We start from the raw sequence: 25,577 nt of genomic DNA on the forward strand, positions 1-25,577 counted from the left end.
CATCCCTAGTTGCCCTTGAGAAGGTGGTGGTGGGCCTTCTTCTTGAACCACTGCAGTCCGTGCGATGAAGGTAGTCCTACCGCGCTATTCAGTTGGGAGTTCCAGGATTTTGACCCAGCAACGATGAAGGAATGGCGATATGTGATCAAGTCGGGATGGTGTGTGCCTTGGAGGCGATGGTGGTGTTCCCATGTGCCTGCTGCCCTTATCCTTCTAGGTGGTGGAGGTCGTGGGTTTGGGAGGTGCTGCTGAAGAAAAAATGGGATAAATGTTTTTCACCTTTGAGAAATGTCTGAATATTCTCTTCTCAATATGGTTAAAAGTAGAAAGGCATCTCCAGAGGCCATTGGAGGGAGAACCTCACCTTTAAGAACAGGTAACAGCTCATACCCTTGTGAGTGGTCGGTTGGCCTGGGATGTCATGCAGTTGATTTACAGTTAGATGCTTGTGTTGTAAGCCACCTGGAGTGTTACATAATTTCAGTAATGTCAGATAACTGTTGTAATGAATCCCAACTGTAACATTTACAAACAAGAACCAACTTCCTCGGCCTATAGCAGTTCCAGCGCCTCCTGAGCATCTTGACTGGGTCGCAACCTCTTGGTTTTGGAATAACTGTAAAAGTCAAACCACTGGAGTGTGGGTGTTCAGTTTGATAGGAAGTTGTAGTGACAGTGTGAGAAAGAGAACAGTATGGCTGCACATAGGGTGGGGGAAAAATTCAGTTGCTTGGCGCCTCCTGTTAGCGCCCCCCTCGGGCGCAAAGTACCTAGCGCCTGGGCGCGGCACTGCTAACGCCTCCCACGAAATTCAGCGGCAGGTTAGCGGCACCTCCTGCTTGGGGCGCTGCCATTCGATTTCGGGCGTGAGGGTGGTAAATTTTTCGGGGGCTAAAAGTAGCGCCCTGGCGAAGTTAGCGCGTTTCCCCCCTCCCCCCCCACCAAGATATTTTAAATGAGGAGTTTATTGAATCCAAGATGTATCCTTCCCCCACCCGCTCATAGCCAGTCTATATTAGACAGTGGCCCTTGAACATCGCAGTTTGAGGAAATTGCAAGTGGATTTCTTCATTCCCCCCATCTATCATGTTTTACGACATGGCTCAGGTGCACTGCTGTCTTAATTCACCTATCAGGAGTTGAGACGTGGGGTGTTTCTGCGACAATAGGTAAGCAGGTGCTGTACATATGCGAATGTGAGAGATGCTGGAATTGGCATGACGTTTATTTGCACTACCCCAAGCTTTTCTCATAACTTTCTTTCCTATCCTCCCCTCAACCCCCACTCCTGACCAAAAAAAACTTTTTGATGACCCCCAATTCGGTTGAAGTTAAATAAGTTACCCAGTTCCTCCCACTCCCAGAGACACACTGACACCTCCAAACAGGGCACATTGGTCAGCAAAATTCTTTATGGTTCCCGTTAATTGTGCAATTTGTCAAACAGGAGATGCACTTCTTCAAGACCAGCTTGTGTTTCTTACCCGGACCCCTGTTCCATTCCTCTTTCCTAGTAATCAGTTACCTATTGGTCTATTGGAAAAGGAGTGCGGCTCCCCCAGTGAGCTTCTTATTGTGGAGCCTGGGATTCTAGCGCTGACCCTCCAGCCCAGTAGTTTCAGCCTAGCTACACCCAGCGCTCCTCAGAATCAAGCTCACTGCTTCTCTGCAAGGTCCCAGTAGGAGGCCTGACAAAGAATTGACACAGCTAAAGCCACAAGAGGAGATGTGGCCTCCCAGTCACCGGTGCTCCTAATTAAGGCACCTCCAAAGCTCAATGTAACAAACAAATCAACAATGACAAAAAGACCCTCTGGTCCATCCAGCCTATCGCACACAATTACGATGCCTTGTGCATCACAATATATACACTCTCCGCCCCACCCCACCCCACCCCAAACCATGTGATCACCTGGGAGAGGTGAAAAACCAGGTAAAAACCCAGGCCAATTTGGGAAAGAAAATCTGGGAAATTTGTCTACGAGCCCCATAGGCAATCAAAACTAGTGCAGGAGATCACTGATGCTGATAATTCCATGCAGTACCTACCTTTTGTACAAGGTGGTCTCTGCCCCAGCCAGAAACTGGTCCAGCTCTCGCTTGAAGGAATTCAGCGAATCGACGCCCACCTCATGAACTTACAGCCTGTTCCAGAGATCCAACTTTGAGTGCTGCTATTTATTTAAAATTGTTTTCGTGATGTAAACACAATAGACAAATTTTAAGTCTTTCAAAGCTCAATCTGCGACCCTGGGAATGTGGTAATTCAGTTACCCCAGTAGTTATTTGGGTCACATGAGCTAGTTCATGTTTCCCAACACTTCCGGACAGTTTTCTGGCTCGCAGTAGTTTACTGAGAAATTAAGGAAACCTCTGTTCAGATGGCAACACTTAAGTCATTACTGTTGACCTCCGATTTGGTGCAAAATTGACAGTAATTTGTGTCTCTCTGTCCTGCAGGCTTCTGGAGATTTTGGGAGTGGATATGGAAGAAGAGTTCAAACGGTAAGGGAGAAAAATGCTGAGGTTGCATCACAGTGTGAGGTGGAAGCTGAGCTATCCCTGGGGCAAGTCTCCAGAAAATATTCACCTCACTCATAAACTCTGTCTGCCCTACTCACAGATGGGAAACCTGTCAAATTTTCAGAAACAATTTACAACTGGTCGCAATGCTGCTATCTCGAGTCAATTGTTGCTGCTTTGGGGTGTTACCTGTACCTAAATTAAGAGTGAATGGGTTAAGTTCTTACTGTCAGAACCATCTGATTCTGAACAGAGTCAAATAAGCTGAGGGGCAAAACTTGTTAATTGATGTTAGACTCCAACTAAATCTCAGCCAGCTCTTCTGTTCCCTAATTACTTTTGCTTCCTTCTTAATTATTTATTTCTTCTGAAGTACAAATCTACAGTGGAACCTCCACCAAAACAGAGGGGACCCTGCCAGCAGATAATACAAGTTGGTGGACAATCTATGGTTCTCAATTTTGGTCTCAGACTTCTGGTGTGGTCATACTCTCAGTACATGAATGGAGACAAGTACATTGGAAATAAAGAAAGAAAGAAGGAAAGATTTGCATTTATATAGCACCTTTCATGACCTCAGGACATTCCAAAGCGCTTTACAGCCAATGAAGTACTTTTGAAGTGTAGTCACTGTTGTAATGAAGGAAACACGCCAGCCAGTTTCCACACAGCAAGCTCCCACAAACAGCAATGTGATAATAACCAGACAATCTGTTTTAGTGATGTTGGTTGAGGAATAAATATTGGCCAGGACACTGGGGAAAATTCCCCTGCTCTTCAAAATAGTGCCTTGGGATCTTGTACATCCACCTGAGAGGGCCTTGGTTTAACGTCTCATCCAAAAGACAGCACCTCCGATAGTGCAGCACTCTCAGTACTGCATTGGGAGTATAGATTTTGTGCTCAAGTCCCTAGAGTGGGATTAAATCCACATAAATATAAATTGAATTTAATCTTCATATCAGACAGAGGGAGATTGGTGTTTGTGGGCTGTTAAATCTTCCGTAAACTCTGTTCCAGGGTAATTTTGGGAAGACGGATAATTGGAGTGTGGATAATGTAGACTGTTATTAATGGAGGTCATGAATGTCATCCTCTGTAACTGTGCTTTATTTCTCCTGGTCCTGTCTGAAGCATTTGACGCAGTTGACCATGTCTTGGTTCTCCAATGCCTCTCCTCTGTCATCCTGCTCTGTGGCTTTGTCCCTGTATGGTTCCGTTCCTATCTATCTGCATGCAGCCAATGCATCTCCAGCAATGGCTTCTCTTCGCTCCCCCACTCAATCACCTCCGGGTTCCCTCAATGATCTATCCCTGGCCCCAACCTCTTCCTTATCTACATGCTGCCCCTCAGTGACATCATCAGCAGGCATGTGGTTCTACCTTTTGAATGCCAGCTGTTGATGCCCAGCTCCACATCTCCACCACCTCCCTCTATCCCTTGGCTGTCCCCCATGCTGTCACACTGCCTGTCTGACCTCAACTTCCTTCAGTTCAACATCAGGAAGGCCAAAACCATAGTCTTTAGCCCTTACCACAAATTCTGCTCCCTTGCCCCTCTCTCCAACCTCCTTCTTGGCCGCACTATCAGGCTGAATCAGACCATCTGTAATGTTTGTTCCTGAGCTTAGCTTTAAACCCCATATCCTATCCATCACCTAGACCACTTACTTCCACTGGTACAACATTGCCCACCTTTATTCCTACTTCAGCCCTTCTGCTGCTCACCCTTATCCATGTCTTCTTTACCTGAAAGACTCAACTACCCCAACGACCTGCTTGTCCTCATCCTGCATAAGCTGCAACTTGTCCAAAACACAACTGCCCATATCCTCTCCTGCACTAAGTCCCACTCCATCCTTGCTGATTGACACTGGCTCCGGAAACCCAACACATCATATTTAAAATCCATGTCTATAAATTCCTCCATGGCCTTTCCCCAACCTATCTCTGCAATCTCCTCCGGCTCTATATCCCCTCCGGAGCACTCTATTCCTCCGACTCCACCCTTCTGTACGTTCCTCCCCCCTCCCTTCACCCTGCCATTGGTTGCAGAGCTTTCAGCCATCTCAGTCCTACCCTTTGAAACTTCTTATGTAAACTTCTCCACCTTTTTAAAAAAAAAACATTTTGGTCACCCCATCTAATCTCTCTCCCTTCCTGGTTCTGTGTCCGTCCTCCTTTACCTCTGTTCGTGATGCACCTTTGGATGCTTCCTTACATTAAAGGGGATTCAGTGGGAGTTGTTGCTGCTATTGTTGCATTCATGTCTCTGTCTGGCTTTCTACTTATTCAGATTTTGGCTTTGGATGGTTGGCTCAATGACCACAGTGAGGTTTGAACCCTGCTCCAAACTAGCTGCATTCACACAGAGCTGAGCTTCTGAGGCTGAGGCCAGTTGTAAAGTGCTCCTACAGCTCTGAAGCTATTGAAAAGGCAGGGCCTTAATTTTAGGTGCAAGAGCAGCTGGTACATCTGAACCACTGTGTAAGCAAGGTATAGGTTCAAAAGTTAGAATGATTTGGCTTTGTAGTGAAGTCCAAAGTTGCTCGTGCTGGTGAAAGGAACATATGGTCATCTGTTTGACTGAAAAAATGTACCAACGGAGAGTTGCTGGCTTTCTTTCTATAGCTATGGCTGGTCTTCTCTTTAGCTGTGAGGGCCAATTTTGTTTAATAGTTCCTTCTTTGTACTGCCTGCGGTTACCCTTGAATTATCTGACAATGTCGGGACTTCAGTCCTCTTCCATGGAAGATACAGCAGGTACTCTACTTTTAGAACTTGTTTTGGATATTTTTTGTGGAAAAATCTTTTGTCAATTGTATTGATATTGTCCTCACTCTCTTATTCTGCGCTCCCCCACCTTCAAAATGGGATCCTATTGAACATCAGAAGCTCTGCAGCCATCAGATTCCATGGAGAAGGAACTTGCATTTCTATAGCACCTTTCAGGACCTTGGGAGGTCCCAAAGCACTTTGCAGCCAAATGAAGTACTTTTGAAGTGTAGTCACTGTTGTCATGTAGGAAATGCAGCAGCCAATCTGCACACAGCAAAGTCCTACAAACAACAATGAGATAATGACCAGATCATCTGTCTTAGTGATGTTGGTTGAGATTGAACGACTCATCCGAAAGACGGCAGCTCTGAAAGTGCAGCACTCCCTCAGTACAACACTGGGAGTGTCAGCCTGCTTTTTGTGCTCAAGTCTATGGAATGGGATCTGAACCGCGTGACTCCGTCACCCATCAATCTTCTATACACGAGGGAATACAAGCCTAGTCTATGCAAGCTGTCTTTGTAACTTAACCCTTTTAGCCCCGGTATCAATCTGCGCTGCACCCCCTCCAAGGCCAATATACCTGCACGATACTCTAGACGTGGTCGACCCACTTGTGGGAGAGATCTAAACTAGAGGTCATAAATATAAGAAAATCGCTAATAAATCCAATGTGGGATTCAGGAGGAATTTCTTTACCCAGAGAGTGGTTAGAATGTGGAACTCGCTACCACATGGAGTAGTTGAGGTGAATACTAGAGATGCATTTAAGGGGAAGCGAGATAAACGCATGAGGGAGAAAGTAATAGAAGGTTATGCTGGTAGGGTGAGATGAAGTAGGGTGGGAGGAGGCTGGTGTGGAGCATAAACACCAGCACAGATCTGTTGGGCTGAATGGCCTGTTTCTGTGCTGTAAATGCTATGTAATTCTATGTAAATGACTAGGGCAATAGTTTTTCTTTACCATGTGAGACACATGTTGACTCGGAGCCCCCCTTTCCCCACTCCGCCCCCCCCCCCCCCCACGAGCTTTGCTGAGGCATGGCTTCCGAAAGAACAAGCTTCCCACCGCACTCCTCCTCCTTCCTGAGAGCGAGGGTTCAGTAGTAACGCTGGACAAACCAGCCATACGTATGATTGTACCGCCCAGACCCTGGGATGTGGGAAAACCAACAGCTACTGTTGCAACCTGATCTTAATTGGCCCCGATCGGGGCATCAACGCTCCCTGAACATTCAAACCGAATTTAGCTTTGCTGTGGGCCAATTAAATAACCAGTGCGGCGGGCTCGTCACATGAAAACAGTGAGAGCATTGAATCATTCCATTTTAAGAACTTCGCAGATGTTTTCAATTTTTCTACATTAGTTATTCAGATGAATAAAAACCCTTGCTGATTGCTGCGACTGTTTTGTTTCTTAATCTGTTTTATGTAGCAGCTCTCTCTCACGAGGCTGATTTAATCTTGATTGTTTTCTGACTAGTCGCTCGAAAGGGTCTCGGGTTTTCTCTCTAACGGAGTCAACTAATACGGAATCCCTAATATTTTCTCCTCCCCTCTCTCTCTCTCGCCTTCTCCTGACGGCGCTGATTCAACTGGCTTAAACTTCCGTGGTCCTTGATTTGTCTGCCAGAACCTGACCCAAGCGGCCACTAACCAAGCGGGCTGTTCAACCAGGCTGTGCATCGCCGCCAAGCTCAATCTGGTCCTTACCTGCTGTTGATGACCATTGCAGGTGATTAAGAATGGGAAGCCCGGTTGATTTTTCTCTCTTCCCCACCCCTGTGACCCCCAGCTTGTGGGGGGGGGGGGTGGGATTTAAGGAGAAGAGAGAGGTAGCGAAGTGGAGAGATTTGGGGAGGGAATTTCGGAGCTTAGGGCCCAGATAGCTGAAGGCACAGCCACCAATGGTGAGGCGAAGGAAATGGGAGACGCGCAAGAGGCCAGAGTTGGAAGACCGCAGTGATCTTGCAGGGTTGTGGGGTTGGAGGAGTTTACCGAGATAGGGAGTGGCGAGGTCATGGAGGGATTTGAACACAAGGCTGAGAATTTTAAAATCAAGGCTTTGCTTTACCAGGAGCCAATGTAGGTCAGGGAGCACAGGGGTGATGGGTGAACGGGACTTGGTGCGAGTTAGGATACAGGCCAGCAGAGTTTTGGATGAACTGAAGTTTACGGAAGGTGGAAGGTCGGAGGCTGGACAGGAGAACGTTGGAATAGTCGAGTCTGGAAGTAACAAAGCCACAGATGAGGGCTTCAGTTGCAGTCATTCCATTAGTTGCCCGCGGGGAGGAGGGTGGGGGGTGTGGACCCGCAGAGTGTGTGGTATTTGGCCAAGCCTCGGGTTGGCCAGAAGCCTTTCTCATGCGGGAAGTTCCATTCTTTAATGAGGTGTCTGGAATTTTGTCTTGCATCCCACACTGTGGAATTTATTAGATGTGACTGACAAATGGTTCTGAGTGTGCCTCTTCTGTTCAATTCCTTCCCCTCTTTGAAAATAAAAATAGCCAGAGCTCTGCTCTTTTATGTAGCTGCTTGAATTCCAAATTGCCTGTCTAATCTTGATTGCCCATCTATGGCTTGGGAGTATGTGCAAGTAAAATTACATTCAGGTATGATCTTGCAAGTAAAGAATGCAGCTGGCGGTACAACTTTTCCCCAAATCCCAGTGAGAATTACATAGAATCCACAGCACAGAAACAGGCCAGTCAGCCCAACTGGTCTTTGCGATGTTTATACTCCACACGAGCCTCCTCCCACTCTGCTGGCCTCTTCCAACCCAGCTCTGTATTCCTCTATTCCCTGCTCCCTCATGTATGCATCAAGACTCCTCTTAAATACATCGATGCTGTCTGCTTCAGCCCCCCCGACGTGGCAGTGAATTCCACATTCTCATCCCGCTCTGTGTAAAGAAATTCCTTTATTTGATCGGTTAATGGCTATATTTACTGCATTTTCGAGATGGTTAATTAGTGATCTATAAGTTGCAGGCTAAAGCCAAGCAGGGGGTCCTTCACTCTGTTGAGACAGCCTGAGATGTTGCCTGTTTTTGGACTGTTCTACTGGGATGGTCATTCATGGTTGGCTCATTGACTGCCTGTTGCAGATCTGATTTCAGTTTAGGATCAAGGTGTTTCTCCCCCCCCTCTCCAGTGTCCACTTTCAAAGACTCATGTTATTCCATAACTTCTTGTAAATGTCTTGGTAAAAGTTGATGAGTATCAGGGTGTTAGCACCTGCAAGCATGTTGTCACACTGTGTATATAGCAAACCTTACTTCCATTCACACTTTCATGCGGATGGTGGCCGTTCAAGGTAAGAAAGAACTTGAATTTATATAGCGCCTCTCACAACCTCGGGACGTCCTAAAGCGCTTTACAGCCAATGAAGTACTTTAAGCTGTGTATAGGGGCGGGGCAGGTAGGTTCAGTGTCAGCCGTGGCTCAGTGGGTAGCTCTCTCGCCTCTGAGTCAGAAGGTTGTGGGGTCAAGTCCCACTCCAGGGATTTGAGCACAAAATCTAGGCTGACACACCAGTGCAGTACTTGAGGGAGTGCTGCACTGTCGGAGGTGCCTTTCGGTAGAGACGTTATGTAATGTATATACCTTTAAGGGGGAGAACTACTTTTTACAGCTCCTGTATCCTGTAGTACCGGCAGTGACCACACCTATATATAAACCCCGAGTAGTGATCTGTACAGTCAGTTGCAGTTTGAACCATGTTGAGTAAACACCTGTTGTACCGTTCTCTGCAGTCCTTTTCTTATTATTACACGGACGTAACAGTGGCGACGAGCAGATTCGAACCTACCTGCAACTCTGCATCACCTCCCAGGGATTCGCTCCTGGAGAACAGTGGAAGAAGGTCGAGTCCAGAAGCACGGGCGTCGACCACGGGCAACCGCCCAGTCATCCAGCGGATATTTGAGCATCGCAGGGGAGGCTGTCGAGAGCCAGGCTTGGCTTTCCAGTCACGGTGGTCCAGCGAAACGGGCTGGCAACCGGTACTGCGCAGACCCTTCCTGGGCAGCGACGAGCTAGAGCCCGACCGAGCAGCACAGAAAAAGGTCGAGCAGCGTCGACGGGGGAGAGAGAGAGGGCAGAGCGCACAGGGCGCAGCCGGTGTTCAGGACCAAGCGGCGTCAACGGGGGAGAGAGACGAGAGAGAGCAGAGCGCAGCCGGTGTTCAAGGGCCGAGCAGCGTCAACGGGGGAGAGAGGCGCGCAGGAAAATGCGAGGCGCTGCCATTGCCACGAGGACCGCAGAGAGCGGCGTTGGCAGCAGCGCAGGAGCAGCGCACGAAACCCACAGGGCGTCGCCATTTGCCACGAGGACCGCCGAGAGCGGCGTTGGCAGCAGCGCGGGAGACGCCATTTTAAGCCGCAGTGGGGAAGAAAGGAAAGCGCGGGAGACGCCATTTTAAGCCAGTCTAACCACACCCAAAAATGCCGAAGAGTGGCAGTATCACAGCGTTCGACAATGAAGTCGAAGATTGGACGACATATGTCGAACGCATAGAAGTATACTGCAAGACGAATGAAGTGCCAGATGACAAGAAAGCGCTGGTATTGTTGAATTCAATGGGTGCAAAAACGTATGGCTTACTACGAAACCTAGTAACCCCAGAGAAGCCAGTAGAAAAGGATTTTGAAAACATAGTGTCAATCCTACAGGACCACTTAAACCCCACACCGCTGCTGATAGCAGAAAGATTTAAGTTTCACAAAAGGAACCAGCATAAAGATGAAAGAAATGCTGAGTATTTAACGGAACTGCGCAAGCTATCGAAACACTGCCAGTTTGGAACGGGACTAGCAGATACTTTAAGGGACAAGTTTGTGTGTGGGCTTCAAAGTGAAGGAACCCAGAAACGGCTTCTATCAGAAAAGGATCTTACGCTGGACAAGGCTTTCAGCATTGCAGTATCACACAAAGCAGCAGCATGGGGTGCTAGAGAGATACAACGGAGACCGCAAGAATATGGCACAAATGAAATGTCATACAGAACAGTGAAGTGCTATCGCTGCGGCAGAACAACACACGACCATAATGATTGCTGGTTCAAGGACAAAGTGTGCAGACAGTGTGGAAAAGTAGGACACATAGCAAGAGTCTGCAGGTCGGGAAAGAAAACCAGCAGCAAGAAATCTCCACAGGAGAAGTACAAGAAGGTACATAAGGTGACAGAGAGTAGTTCAGACGAACAGAAGAGTGATACAGACTCCGGAAGCAAGGAGCTGGGTTGTCTGAAACTACATAATGTGATCAAAACGGAGGATCACCAAACTATCTGGGTCACGCTCAAGATAGCAGGAGTCCAAGTGAAAATGGAATTGGACACAGGATCAGCCCTAACAGTCATAAACCAAAGGGACTACAAGCGGCTATTCTCACATATACCCTTGAGAGATACAAAGATTGTCTTGAAGACGTACACGGGGCAAAAAGTCTACCCCAAAGGAAAAATAAGGGTGAACGTTATATATAACGGCAAGGAAACACCAAAAATGGACCTATATGTATTACCAGATGGAGGACCACCAGTTCTAGGACGTGAATGGATCTGGAAGATACAGCTAGATTGGCATTCCATACAAGCACTGACTGTAGATGCCAAAAAGGATGATGACGTCACACCTGGACAACTGTCAAAAATGCTAACTGACGCACAAGAAGTGTTCCAGCAGGGACTCGGAACACTAAAAGGCATAACAGTGACGATCAAAATAGAGGAAAATGCAAGCCCAAAGTTTTTTAAGGCCAGACCGGTACCTTATGCGATCCGCCCAGCTGTCGAAGCAGAGCTGGAAGGTTTGGAACGTTCAGGAGTACTGTCCAAAGTGGTTGTTGAGTAATACGCCTGGGGAACCAAAGAAGGTTCGCATCTGTGGGGACTTTAAGGTGACAGTGAACCCAGTCCTTCACATTGTACAATATCCGCTTCTGCGGATTGAAGATATTTTCGCCTCGCTATCTGGAGGGAAACGCTTCACTAAGATTGATCTGGCCCAGGCGTACCTGCAAATGGAGGTAGGAGAAGCCTCGAAACAGTACCTCACGATCAACACTCATAAAGGTCTCTACCAATACAACCGGCTGGTGTTAGGGGTAGCATCAGCTCCGGCTATTTGGCAAAGGGCAATGGAACAAGTCCTGCAAGGGATTCCAGGGACCCAGTGTTATTTGGACGACATCCTGGTCACGGGCGAAAATGACAGTGATCACCTCGCCAACCTGGAGCAGGTGCTCACTAGATTGAAGGAATATGGGCTCTGAGCTAATCGCCACAAATGCGAGTTTTTCCAGAAGCAGATCTCGTATTGTGGCCACGTTATTGATAAAGAGGGGTTACATAAGTCCCCTGAAAAGATTGAGGCAGTAGTCAAGGCTCTAGCACCGGAAAATATGTCACAACTGAGGTTGTTCCTCGGGCTGGTGAACTACTGCCATAAGTTCTTGCCGAATTTGTCTACCGTACTACACCCACTGAACACCCTACTGCAAACGGGGGTACCATGGAAGTGGAGTGACAAATGTAAATGAGCTTTCCAGAAGAGCAAAGCATTGATCACATCAAAAGAGGTGTTGGCTCATTTCAACCCAGCACTACCAATTCGGTTGGCGTGTGATGCATCACCCTATGGCATTGGAGCGGTGCTGTCGCACAAATTCCCGGACGGCTCGGAGAGGCCAGTAGCCTTTGCGTCTCGGTCACTAACCTCAGCCGAGCGTAACTACGCCCAGGTTGACAGGGAGGCCCTCAGCCTAGTGTGGGGAGTGAAAAAGTTCAATCACTATCTGCACGGGCAGAAGTTCACCTTGCTGACTGACCACCAGCCACTTGTCTCCATCTTTAATCCAAAGAAGGGCGTTCCGGTGATGACTGCGCAACGGCTACAAAGATGGTCCCTTTTTCTAGGGGCGCACCAATATGAAATCGAGTATAAGGGCACGAAACAGCATGGAAACGCTGATGGGCTATCACGCCTGCCACTGCCTACTGTGGAGGAAGCACCAGCAGTGGATCCTGTCGAAATATTTCATTCGACTATAATTGAATGCTTGCCAGTAACTAGCGCTGGTATAGAGAAGGAGACCCGAAATGACCCGACACTGTCTCGGGTATATGATTTGACGGTGAAGGGATGGCCAGCACATGGCGACTCACTGTTGCCAGCATTCTCATCCAGAAGAGAACAGCTGTCAGTATGCCAGGGGACCTTGATGTGTGGATCCCGAGTGGTAATTCCACCCAAGTTAAGGGAGAGAGTGCTCAATGAGCTTCACGAAGGTCATCTGGGAGGGGTGAAAATGAAAAGCCTTGCTAGGGCTTATGTGTGGTGGCCGGGGATCGATCAGCAAATCGAGGACCTGACAAAGAGCTGCTCAGGATGCCAGAAGGTCCAAAATGCACCACCACATGCCCCTCTACACCCATGGGAGTGGCCCTCATCTCCATGGCAACGGGTGCATATTGATTTTGCTGGTCCATTCATGGACTCAATGTTTTTAATAGCCGTGGATGCGCACTCGAAATGGCCTGAGGTGATCAAAATGTCCTCCACCACCACGGAGAAAACTATTGCAGTCCTACGGACCATTTTTGCCAGGAACGGCTTGCCAGAGCAGATTTGCTCTGATAACGGACCACAGTTTGTGTCCGAAGAGTTTTGAAGATTTATGAGAAGGAATGGGGTAAGGCATTACACATCCGCCCCGTATCATCCAGCCACAAATGGATTGGCTGAGAGGTTCGTACAAACCTTTAAAAAAGCAGTAAAGGCCATTTGCAATGACGACATTCCACTGCAGCATAAGGTGGACCATTTCCTGTTAGCCTACAGAAATGCGACACATGCAGTCACCAACCAGGCCCCGGCCATGATGTTCTTTAACCGAAGGTTGAGATCTCATCTGGATTTGCTCAGACCAAATGTACGAAGAGATGTTGAGAGTAAGCAATTCCAGCACATCAATGAGAAGCCGACAAGGAGCTTCAATGTAGGGCAACCAGTCTTGGCCCGCGACTACCGAACAGAGAAATGGCAACCAGGAACGATATGCACACGGCAGGGGCCACTAATGTACACAGTGGATGTTGGGGAGAACATTGTGAGACGCCATGCTGACCAGATCCTAGAGTCACAGGAACGAGTCAACCCCATGTCTCGGCCATACATACCTGGTGAGGAACCCGACATACAGGTCGCATCTACCTCAGAAACAATAGCATTGGAAGCTGATGAATCAACTGACGACAGGGTGTTAGAATCGCTTCCGCACCAAGAGCGAGACACTCGGGAAAGGCGTTATCCAGAAAGAATCAAGAAGCCTCCCCAAAGACTGAATTTATAAATAGACTATTTTCAGTTAATGTTGCATGTTAAAAGTGTTAATTGTAATTAGTTTGATATTTAATTGTTAAATGAGTGTTATGGTACTGTTAATCTAAAAGGGGAGGAATTGTAATGTATGTACCTTTAAGGGGGAGAACTACTTTTTACAGCTCCTGTATCCTGTAGTACCGGCAGTGACCACACCTGTATATAAACCCTGAGTAGTGATCTGTACAGTCAGTTGCAGTTTGAACCACGTTGAGTAAACACCTGTTGTAACGTTCTCTGCAGTCCTTTTCTTATTATTACACGGACGTAACACGTTACACCTCTCAAGGTGAAGTAAAAGATCCCATGGCACTATTTCGAAGAAAGAGCAGGGGAGTTATCCCTGGTGTCCTGGCCAGTATTTACCCCTCAATCAATATCACTAAAACAGATTATCTGGTCATTATCACATTGCTGTTTGTGGGAGCTTGCTGTGCGCAAGTTGGCTGCCACGTTTCCTACATTACAACAGTAACTCCACTTCAAAAGTACTTCATTGGCTGTAAAGTGCTTTGGGACGTTCTGAGGTCGTGAAAGGCGCTATAGAAATGCAAGTCCTTTATTGCTGTTGGTGTCACTTGCTGACGTTCTGAATCTCCCCTTATGTCTGAGCTCACAAAGCATCTGATATAGAAATAGATAGTGTGCAGCATGCAGGAAGAAAATCAACTGGGAAACAAAAAGAAGCTGAAGAACGTATTGGGGAAAAGTCCAGTTCGGCCCGCAATGCCAGTTTTAGGGCTTCCACCTGTCTGCTTTGGTTCGATATAGAGGCCTGTTCAAATCCAATCCCACAACCACATTCTTCGTAACAATGTTCTGCTTTAGGCCGATTGAACCTCTGACCCCAGCGAGGTCACAGTGCCGACTGTGTTGTTCAGTCTGTGCCAGCGCAGATTGCGTACTAATTTTCTGTTGCTAGGAGACCGTGGGACCCTACTTGACCCTTAAACCCAACTCGGTGCTTCTGGTTTCCTCCACTCTGCTAAGATACTCCATCAGAGGTCCATAGCTGTGTCAGCCGTGGCTCAGTCTCGTGCCTCTGACTCAGAAGGTCGTGGGTTCAAGCACCTGGAGTGCTGCACTGTCGGAGGTTCCATCCTTCGGTGAGATGTTAAACTGAGGCACCGTCTGCCCTCTCGGGTGGATGTAAATGATCCCACGACACTATTTTGAAGAAGGACAGGGAAATTTTCCCCCGGCGTCCTGGGCCAATATTTATCCCTCAACCAACATCACTAAAAACAGATTATCTGGTCATTATCTCATTGCTGTTTGTGGGACCTTGCTGTGCGCAAATTGGCTGCCGCGTTGGGACATCTTGAGGTTGTGAAAGGCAATATAAAACTACAATTCTGCCTTCTTGTCTGCCTGTCTGGCATTTTCAGCAACATTCCATCAGCATCGCTGGCAAGGCTGATATTTATTGCCCATTCCTAGTTGCCTCTTGAAAAGGTGGTGGTGGGCCTTCTTCTTGAATCGCTGCAGTCCGTGTGCTAAAGATGCTCCCACAGAGCTGTTGGGTAGGGAATTCCAAGATTCTGAGCTAGCGATGATGAAGGAACGGCAATGTATGTCCAAATCAGGATAGCGTGTGATTTGGTGGTGGTGGTGTTCCCATGCGCCTGCTGCCCATGTCCTTCTAGGTGGTAGAGGTCGTGGGTTTTGGAAGTGCTGTCCAACAGGTCCTGGCGAGTTGCTGCAATGCATCCTGTGGATAGTACACACCGGGCTAATGGTGAAGGGATTGCACTTGGCATTGACTTATTGAAGGTTATTCAATGTAAAGGGGAAGATGTTGGTGTTATGTGAAGGATTAAGTGTGGTTAAGATTGCAACAAGGCCCCTCTTTCCACATCTCTTCTAATCTAATATCTTTATAAAGAAACTCACCTCTTAAACAAGGCCTTTTTTTTCTGCAGGTGACACCTCCTACACATCGTCTCCCGGAACGCTTGCCAGTTCGCCCCCCACCCATCACTAGTGAGCACGAGATCTTCAGGCTCGAAAACATTCAACCGAAACCTGCTGAGGAAACCAGCAAATGGACACGGGTCTCCGTGGTGGAGAGAGGTAGGACATCTTAATTTGGCCTATTATGGATTCCCTTCTCTGACAACTTCACTCTTGTGTGTGTTCGGAGCAGAGGAGGAGGTCCACCTCCGCCCCTGCCTCAGCACATTTGCTGCTGAAACCCTCATCCATGCCTTTGTTACCCTCCCGACTTGACTAATCCAACGCTCTCCTGGCCGACCTCTCACCTTCCACCCTTCATAAACTTAAGCTCATCCAAGACTCTGCTGCCCGTGTCCCAACTCTCACCAAGTCCTGTTCACCCGTCACCCCTGTGCTCACTGACCTACATTGGCTCCCGGTCTGGCAAGGCCTTGATTTAAAAATTCTCATCCTTGTTTTCAAATCCCTCCATGGCCTCGCCCCTTCCTATCTCTGTCAGCTCCTTCAGCTCCTTCAGCCCTCCACAATCTCTGCATTCCTCCAATTCTGACCTCTTGCGCAACCCTGATTTTAATTGCTCCACCATTGGCGGCCGTGCCTTCAGCTGTCTAGGCCCTAACTGTTGGAATTCCCTCCTTAAACCTCTCTGCCTCTCTAGCTCTCTCCCCTCCTCTAAGACGCTCCTTAAAACCTATGACCAAGCTTTTGGTCATCTGTCCTAATATCTCTTTATGTGGCTTGGCATCGAATTTTAGCTGATAATGTTTGTGTGAAGCACCTTGGGACATTTTACAATGTTAAAGGTGCTATATAAATGTACGTTGTTGTTGTGACCCGGACCTCACGCAAACCAATGACATTTGCTGCCGTGTGATATCCAGATCGATGGAAAGGGCCTAGCTTGAATTTTAAGGAGAACCAAACTCGAGAGCTGGTTAAATTTGATGGAGGGACCGTGGGTTTTTAGCGCATGCTCAGGGTTACCAGCCCTCCGTGATTGTGCTGGAGTCTCCAGGAAATGAGGATTAATCTCCTGGTCACTGCTGCAAGCACCTCCTGGGAGAAAAAAAATCATAGGAGCATTAAAACAAATTGTGTTTTTTCATTTTCTTTCAACAGTTTTGTTTGTTAGTTATAACATTTTTGTTGCTGGGGAAGAAGTCGGTTTGGCGGGGCAGTTGGAGGCGGGAGCTCGTGGGTTGAAACCTTCAGGAATACGTCCAACCAGTGCTGGCAGCCCAAGGCATGCCCCAGAATCCAGCCACATTGGCCAAGTGTTGTGCGGAAAAATGTCATGACCCGTGCACAGTAGAACTGGACCCGACACTGACCCCTGAGTCTTCTCATTGGCTCATCGTGGCTTATCATATAGGACCCAAAGTGTCAGCCGTGTCTCAGTGTTTAGCACTCTCGCCTCGGAGTTAGAGGTGCTGGAGCTGCTGGGAGGCTGCTGGTGGACTGGCTCACTGTCTACTGGAGCTGCTGGGAGGCTGCTGGTGGACTGGCTCACTGTCTATTGGAACTGTTGGGAGGCTGCTGGTGGACTGGCTCACTGTCTACTGGAGCTGTTGGGAGGCTGCTGGTGGACTGACTCACTGTCTATTGGAGCTGTTGGGAGGCTGCTGGTGGACTGACTCACTGTCTATTGGAGCTGTTGGGAGGCTGCTGGTGGACTGGCTCACTGTCTATTGGAGCTGTTGGGAGGCTGCTGGTGGACTGACTCACTGTCTATTGGAGCTGTTGGGAGGCTGCTGGTGGACTGGCTCACTGTCTACTGGAGCTGTTGGGAGGCTGCTGGTGGACTGGCTCACTGTCTATTGGAGCTGTTGGGAGGCTGCTGGTGGACTGACTCACTGTCTATTGGAGCTGTTGGGAGGCTGCTGGTGGACTGACTCACTGTCTATTGGAGCTGTTGGGAGGCTGCTGGTGGACTGACTCACTGTCTATTGGAGCTGTTGGGAGGCTGTTGGTGGACTGGCTCACTGTCTATTGGAGCTGTTGGGAGGCTGCTGGTGGACTGACTCACTGTCTATTGGAGCTGTTGGGAGGCTGCTGGTGGACTGGCTCACTGTCTACTGGAGCTGTTGGGAGGCTGCTGGTGGACTGGCTCACTGTCTACTGGAGCTGTTGGGAGGCTGCTGGTGGACTGGCTTATTGTCTACTGGAGCTGCTGGGAGGCTGCTGGTGGACTGGCTCATTTTCTGTACTGTAGCTGTTGGGAGGCTAGTGGTGGACTGGCTTATTTTGAGCTCGCTGGGACTTGAAGACGAGTCTGGTACAGACAGCTGCTGTTGTATGTAAACAGTAAACATCTGCAGATGGAGGAGAGGTCTGTAACCCCAGCTACCCAACCTGTACAGGTGATTCACTGCAGTTATATTTAAACACTCTCTTCACTCACAAGTGTGTTGCACCTGTTTCTGTGTTGGTCAAATATTGAAACACATCATCATTAAATTTCTTCATTTGTCTGTAATGTTGCAACGAAACTGACTGTGCTGTTTCAGCTGCTCCAACAACCAGTGATGAACAGATTGCCTTTGGAATCGAATCTGTTTTATTAAACATTTTCCCTTCTGTGCAGTATGGCAATATAAAATTAGGCCTGATGGGCATTTTCTCATTCTTTCTTTCTCTCTCTTCTCTTTCCCTCTCTCTCCCCCTCTATCCCTCGCTCTAACTCTCTCTCTATCTGTCTCTCAGTGCTGAGGGAGTGCTGCACTGTCGGAGGTGCCGTCTTTTGGATGAGACATTAAACCGAGGCCCCGTCTGCCCTCCCAGGTGGACATAAAAGATCCTGTGGCATCCTCTCTATGTCATCCTGAAGCCTATAACTATCCTCATCATGATCTGGTCATTATCACGTTGTGGTTTGTGGGACTTTGCTGTGCGCAAATTGGCTGCCGCGTTTCCCACATTACAACAGTGACTACACTCCAAAAGTACTTCTTTAACTGTAAAGCGCTTTGGGATGTCCTGAGGACTTGAAAGACGCTATATAAATGTAAGTCTTTCTTTATGCTGGATATAGAGTGCCTGCCAGTACTTTTGGTACAGTAATGTTATGTGCTTGGGAGCAATGGCAGCTACAGGGGATAGTCGGGGGGGGCGAGGGGGGGGGGGTTCACACCATGCGGAATACCCCACAACAAAGTGTGAAGCACAGTGTCGGGGAGAATGGGCTTGTGCCTTCTGGGCTGTGAGGCTGGTGGATGCGATTCGAATCCTTCACAGGCTGTATTGTGGGGTCACAGCACCATCCAGTGGTCGAAAGCAGAAGTGCACAAGCAGGCTAACAGCATTTTAATAATTGCGTATGAGAGTGAGTGAGTGAGTGAGTGAGGAGGCTCAACAGCTGTAACATTTAGCTATTAATCCAGTAACTATATTTAATGGCTTTCTGTAATGATCTTCTGGACTGGGGAGTGCAGTGAATCAAGCCTGCAGAGAACAGACATGTTCTCAGTGAGCTGACGTCCTCCCCCCGCAGGACAGTCTGAAGATCCTGGTCAGAGCTCCGGACTCCCATCACTGGATTCATGTGAGGAATTGACGGAGTGAGGTTGGTTCTAAAATGTCAGCTTCCTACGGAGTGAGGCCATTGCTGGTCTCGTCATGTCACTGAGTGTAAGCTGGAGACGACCTTTGACCGGCTGCTGTCTTGTTCCTTTATAAATCTCTGCAGGAGAGACGGGGAGCCAGGTTCACATTGGCCCGAAAGGCGACAGCGGCACAGGTTTCGGTACAGCCACAGCATTCAAAAGAGAAAAGGTACGTGTGAAGCGGGCCTACCCAGAACAGGCTGCTGCGCATCGGATTACTTTTTCAAACTTAACTTGTGGGCGTCCCCGGTTATTGCCCGTCCCTACTGGCCCTGAGATTGTGGTGATGGGGCCGCCTTCTTCAACTGCTGGTAGTGGTTTTTGATGTAACTGAGTGGCCGCCTCCAGGGGGCAGTTAAGAATCAACCACGTTGGTGTGGGGCTGGAGCCACGTGTAGGCCCGGACCGGGTAAGGACGGTCGGCTTCCTTCCCTAAAGAACATTAGAGAAGCAGTTGAGTTATTTTATCGACACCGCCGCCGTCACTGGTACCAGCTGTTTTTGGGGTTGTGAAGACTCTCAGTGTGTGTTGCCTGAAGGTACATAAGGAAACCAATCTTGGACTCTGTTGTGCCGCTCGGACCCTGTGCCAGAGGCAGATGTAGGTTGACCAGCACTGGCTGGTGCATTGGGCATGGCACACTGTTCATCAGTCACTGGAGAAACCGACCTATGCGATTAGCGGACAGGTATAGACCAGCCGGCCCATCGAGCCAGTTCCATGTTGCCATGGTGTGACTGAGCATCGTGACTCCCCATTGCCGCCCTCCCCCCCCCCCCCCACCCAACACACCAGAGGCCTTGCAATCTCCTGCAAGATGCGAGAATATCCTAAAGGTGGAGAAAGCAAGTTCCAGGAGATCAGCCACCACGAGACGCACCTCTCGGGGCCCCACTGACCTTCCCTAAACTGTGGTATAACTAGGAGTTCATCAAACTCCTTTTTAAGCACTCGCGATAAATACGTATTCACGGTGACCGGTTCCAGAGGTCGAGGACCCTCAGCCAAAAGGACAACTGCCTGACCTCTCTCCGAGTTCTAAGCTCAGGTCACTTACACACCTGGCCCTCACTGACCTACCTAACTCAACTAGTCCATACCGTAGACAGAGTCCGATCCCTTATTTTGAAGACCACAATCAAATGTCTTTGCAGCCTGTGCTGTTCTAATATACTGTAAGCCTATTGTGGTAACTAAGGGCCTTTAAGCTTGCTGTTAGTCTGGTGACACTCCTATGAACCTTTTCCAGGAGTTCACTTATCACCCAACACGTGAGGTGACCAAAACTGGAATTCATAGAATCAGACAGCACAGAAGGAGGCCATTCGGCCCATCGTGTCTGTGTTGGCTCTGTGAAAGTGCTATCCAATTAGTCCCACCCCCCTGCTCTTTTCCCATAGCCCTGCACATTTTTTCCTTTTCATGTATTTATCCAATTCCCTTTTGAAAGGTACTATTGAATCTGCTTCCACCACCCTTTCAGGCAGCGCATTCCAGATCGCAACAACTCGCTGTGTAAAATCAATTCTCTTCTCCCCTCTGGTTCATTTGCCAATGACCTTCAATCTGTGTCCTCTGGTTACTGACCCTCCTGCCAGTGGAATCAGTTTCTCCCTATCTACTCTATCAGAACCCTTCGTAAATTTGAACACCTCTATTAAATCTCCCCTTAGCCTTCTCTGCTCTAAGGAGAACAATCCCAGCTCCTCCAGTCTCCCCACTAGAGACGTGGATTTGAAGGCTTCTCCTTTTTGACAGTTGGAAGAGCCCAAAAGGGTCAAGGAGGTTTTGGAAGTCTTAACCCAATTGGCGTGGACCCACTACTAAAAATTCAACACAAGCTGGCATTATCTCTGAGAACTCGTTTTCCCTACATTTCCTTGCTCGAGTCAGGCTGTCTGTAAAAGGGCAGTGATTGGGAACGCTGGATTAGAATTCTTTGTCGCTGGAGTGGATAAAATAATCTGACCTCTGGTGGGTTTCTAATTTCACCTGTTCCAAGCTTCTGTTTCTAATGTAATTCTTTTTTCTTTTTTGCTTCCTCCTTGCAGGGTAATAAAGGAGATCCAGGTGAAAAGGTAGAGTATAGCCAGAATGTTTCTTCAACTTTTATTTTCATATAATCATACAGCACAGAAGGAGACCATTCGGCCCATCGTGCCTATGCCGGCTCTTTGAAAGAGCGATCCAGTGAGTCCCACTCCCTAGTTTCTCCCTATCTACTCTATCAAAACTCTTAGGGGGAAAAATTGAGTCACGGGGCGCTAACCTTGCCAAAAGTTAGTGCCCCGCGGCCGAAATTGAGTGGTAGCACCCCGAGAGGGAAGCAGCGTGCTACTGGAAGTGCCCGCCTCCCTCTTGAGGCGCTGCGAGGGAATATCGCAGCACTACATGCCACGGTACTGCAGGCCTTCCTCCCCTTCTTAAAGGGGAGGGGCATTGCGCAGCACGACCCGGGGCCCAGCTGGGCCACTGGGGATCGGAGTGCTGGCAAAAGAGCCCAACACTTTTTGAGCGCAGCCGTCACTCCGCAGCGGGAGGTGGGGGGGGGGGGGGCGGTGGTCAGGAGGCCTTGGGCGGGAGCGGAGGCCAGTGCTGGCAGGCGGCCAGCAATAAAAATGGCCACCCGGCACCTCACCTTTAAATAGCGCTGCCCCGGCCGCAGGTAGGCCCCCCGACCCTGTCGGACATAGCATCTGGCGGTAAGTCAGGGGGTGCTACCGAAGATTGCGACCGGGGCGCGAGCGGGGTGCTGTGCACGGCGATGACGTCATCGCCAGCGGCGCAGCGCCGCGGGGCACTAACGGTTACCACCGGCACTAACCTCCCACTAAATTTCGCGGGAGGCGTTGACAGCACCGCACCCGGGCGCTAGTTGCTTTGCGCCCCGTTAGTGCCCTAAGATGGCGCTAACGGGGCGCAAAGCAACCGAATTTTTCCCCCTTAATTTTTAACGCAGTTTGATGGTGACAGACCCCCTTCCAAAGGAACTGGTGCGAAGGGCAGCAGCGAGATCCCAGAACCTACTGCCGAGGGGTCGGACTCATTCAGTTGGCTGACGGACTAGAATGCGTTCTCTTAATTCTGACACTTTGCGTCATTGGAAAGGTTGGTTTTCAAGTTAGTTCCTACCCATTTCACCAGGGAATGGCACTGTGAGCCTGTAACCCCCCAGATTAATATGAAATCCAGTTGCGCGGGTTTTATTAGCAGGTTTGTATCGCTCCCCAGCCGCATGGCTCAGAACGAGCAAATTGGTGTTGGCACGTTGCTTGCGGTATCCTTGCGGTTCCAAAGTCTGACAGTGCGCCACTTGCCGTGTGTGTGAGTGCGCCCGTATCCAGGGCCTGCCTGAGGTAATCTTCAGCTCATCGAAAACTCGGCTGCCCGTGTCCTAACTCGCACCAAGTCCCATTCACCCATCACCCCTGTGCTCGCTGACCTACATTGGCTCCCGGTTCGGCAACACCTTGATTTTAAAATACTCATCCTTATGTTCAGATCCCTCTATGGCCTCGCCCCTCCCTATCTCTGTCACCTCCGCCGGCCCTACACCCTCCGAGATCTCTAGGCTCCTCCATTTATGGCACCTTGTGCATCCCCGATTTTAATCGCTCCACCAATGGCGGCCGTGCCTTTCGCTGCCATTTCCCTAAGCTCTGGAATTCCCTCCCTAAACCTCTCCGCCTCTCTCACCTCCTTTAAGACGCCCCTTAAAACCTACTTCACTGATCAAGCTTTTGGTCAACTGTCCTAATATCTTCTTATGTGGCACGGTGTCAGACTTTGATATCGCTCCTGTGAAGCGGCTTGGGATGTTTTTACTATAGTTAAAGGTGCTATACAAATGCAAGTTATTGAAGTAGAAAATCAGCCGGTAAAGCCAAAAATGTTCCTTAAGTTTCTCCTCTTTCTTCACCCCCCCATTAGGGCACAGCTGGATTTGGGTATCGTGGCCCTAAAGGGGAGAAAGGAGCTCAGGGCATTCCGGGTGTTCCTGGACCTCCTGGTCCCCCTGCAACAGTCCTGGAGCGCGGTGATGGCGTTGCTTTGGAGCAGATCATTGGCGTGCAAGGGCCACCCGGGCTGCCGGGACAGCCGGGCCTTCCTGGGAGAGACGGGGAGCCTGTGAGTAGCGACAGATACAATGATTTCACCAGAGTACCCCAGTGCGGCAATAAGAATCTGGTCGGTGGCAGGGTGAGCTTTTATTGTAGTAATAATAATGCACGACATTGTTACCATTGGTCCCAGAAATGACAGAACTTACAGCAGAAAAACAGGTCGCTTGGCCCAACAGGTCTGTCCTGGAGTTTATGCTCCACACGTGCCAACCATCCTCCCTACTTCATCTCACCCTATCAGCATATCCTTCTATTCCTTTCTCCCTCATGTGTTTATCTAGCTTCCCCTTAAAGGCATCTCTGCTATTCGCCTCAACCACTCCCTGTGGTAGCAAGTTCCACATTTTAACCACTCTTTGGGTAAAGAAGTTTCTCCTGAATTCCCTATTGGATTTATTAGTGACTGTCTTACATTTATGGCCCCTAGTTCTGGTTTCTCCCACATCTTCTCTACATCTACCCTATCAAACCCCTTCATAATCTTCAAGACCTTTTTCAGTTCATCTGTCAGTCTTCTCTTTTAGGGAGAAAACAGCCCCAGCCTGTTCAATCTTTGCTGATAGTTATAACCTCTCGGTTCTGGTATCATCCTTGTAAATAGTTTTTGCACCATCACCAGTCCTTCTGTATCCTTTTTGTAATACAGAGGCCAGAACTGTGCTCAGTACTCTAACCAGGTTCGGTATAAGTTTAAAAAACTTGCCTGCTTTTCCAATTCTATTCCTTACGGCCTTTCTCGTGTACTCTTGTCGTACTTTTGGTGAGCGTCTACCAGACCCTGAGGTGCGAAGCCCCGGCCTTGTGCTGCAGTTTTCAGAATGGAGTTGGGGGCTGGGGGTAGGGGAGCCTCGGCCTGCAATCCCCTTCGACCACAGGTGTCGGCGTACGGACTGGTGGTGGGGCAAGGTTGCCAACTCTGGCTGGAGGTTTCATCACATGATGTCCCGCCCCCAACGGCTCCGCCCTCAGGCGCCCGCCATTAGTTACCCAACACATTCATGCTCATGATGCACCAACTTCCCTCGCCAACTGGACAGTGAACAGACTCTTCCTGACTCCATTGAATGGCGGAGCAGGCTCAAAGGGGCCGAAAGGCCTACTCCTGCTCCTATCTTCTGTATTTATATGTTTCTATTCCTGACAGTCAAACAGACTTTTTCCCTCCCAATTCCTATATTAGGACTAATAAACATAAGTCTTCACAGAAAAGGCGAAAAAAAACCACAATTCTGTTCAATGCCCCTATGACTTTTCACCGGGGTTGCTCATAATAATGTCCCGGAGACTCCAGAGCAATCCTGGTGGGTTGGCAACACTACCGTGGGGACCTCCCTGCATTGGGAGTTCCCCGACCCGCCCCGGACCTCAGCGTAAGGCCGGTAGGGGTTTGTCTGCTGAGATCAGACGTACCTCATTGACGATCAACAGAAGTAGGGTCCACCTGGGGAACCGGTAACCTCCACTGGAGATCTTGGCCTCTCTGTTATGTTGGCTGCCATTGCTGTGTGAGGTAGGGAACCTCCTCCCTGACGCCACCCCCCGAGGTTCCCGAAAATATTTTTGGGGCCCTTGTATTGAAACGTCTCCTGGTATTTCACACAATAAATCAATCCTGCAGTAGAGTTATGCCGACTAACATAGCAGTGAGATCAGCCAGGCTTCTTTGGTGATGTTGGTTGGCAAGGTGCGTGGGAGTACTCCCCGCTCTTCTTTGAATAGTGCCACGGGAGCTTCGAGTTCTATCTGAGCCACCAGGCATCTCACCCAAAGGATGGTGCCTCTGACCTTGCAGAATCCCCTTAGTACCTCAGTAAGTCTAGAGTATGAGTCCTAACGTGGTGCAGAGCTTGATTGGCCCCACCCTCTGACTGAGGAGAGTGTGGCCAAACTGACGTGAACTCAAGAAGCAGTGGCAATGTGTTGAAGGGGCCCAATGCCTTGCACGCTGACACCTACTGTAGAAACTTTACAGGGAACAAATGTTCATTTCAAGATCTGTTTTAGGAAGTTTGTTCTCTATGAACATTTTACAGTACAGTTCCATTCAAGAAACCATTTCTTCCTTGGATCTGAATTGGCTCAAGGGGCTGAATGGCCTCCTCCTGTTCCTATGTCATCAACATCTGGAGACCTGTGTATCTGCAGTCAATGGCACACACCTCACCTGCCTTGTGTCTAAGTCTCCATTTGAACTGGCCTGTGTTGAAGAA

General features: G+C 49.0%; 1 protein-coding gene across 2 annotated transcripts in view; it reads left to right on the plus strand.

Moving 5' to 3' along the window:
• col18a1a (collagen type XVIII alpha 1 chain a) overlaps nt 1-25,577 on the plus strand; it is a 381,250-nt gene that overhangs the window by 237,559 nt on the left and 118,114 nt on the right. For both annotated transcript variants that reach the window (XM_085985533.1, XM_085985532.1), the window contains 5 exons: nt 2,461-2,505; nt 15,607-15,757; nt 19,326-19,411; nt 21,295-21,321; nt 23,174-23,371. In XM_085985533.1, coding sequence (XP_085841659.1) covers nt 2,461-2,505; nt 15,607-15,757; nt 19,326-19,411; nt 21,295-21,321; nt 23,174-23,371 — 507 coding nt within the window. The remainder of the gene's footprint in view (nt 1-2,460; nt 2,506-15,606; nt 15,758-19,325; nt 19,412-21,294; nt 21,322-23,173; nt 23,372-25,577) is intronic.

The sequence above is a fragment of the Somniosus microcephalus genome, chromosome 4 (genome assembly GCF_052327205.1).
Source record: "Somniosus microcephalus isolate GS21.2 chromosome 4, FLI_Smic_1.0, whole genome shotgun sequence".
NCBI lineage: Eukaryota > Metazoa > Chordata > Chondrichthyes > Squaliformes > Somniosidae > Somniosus > Somniosus microcephalus.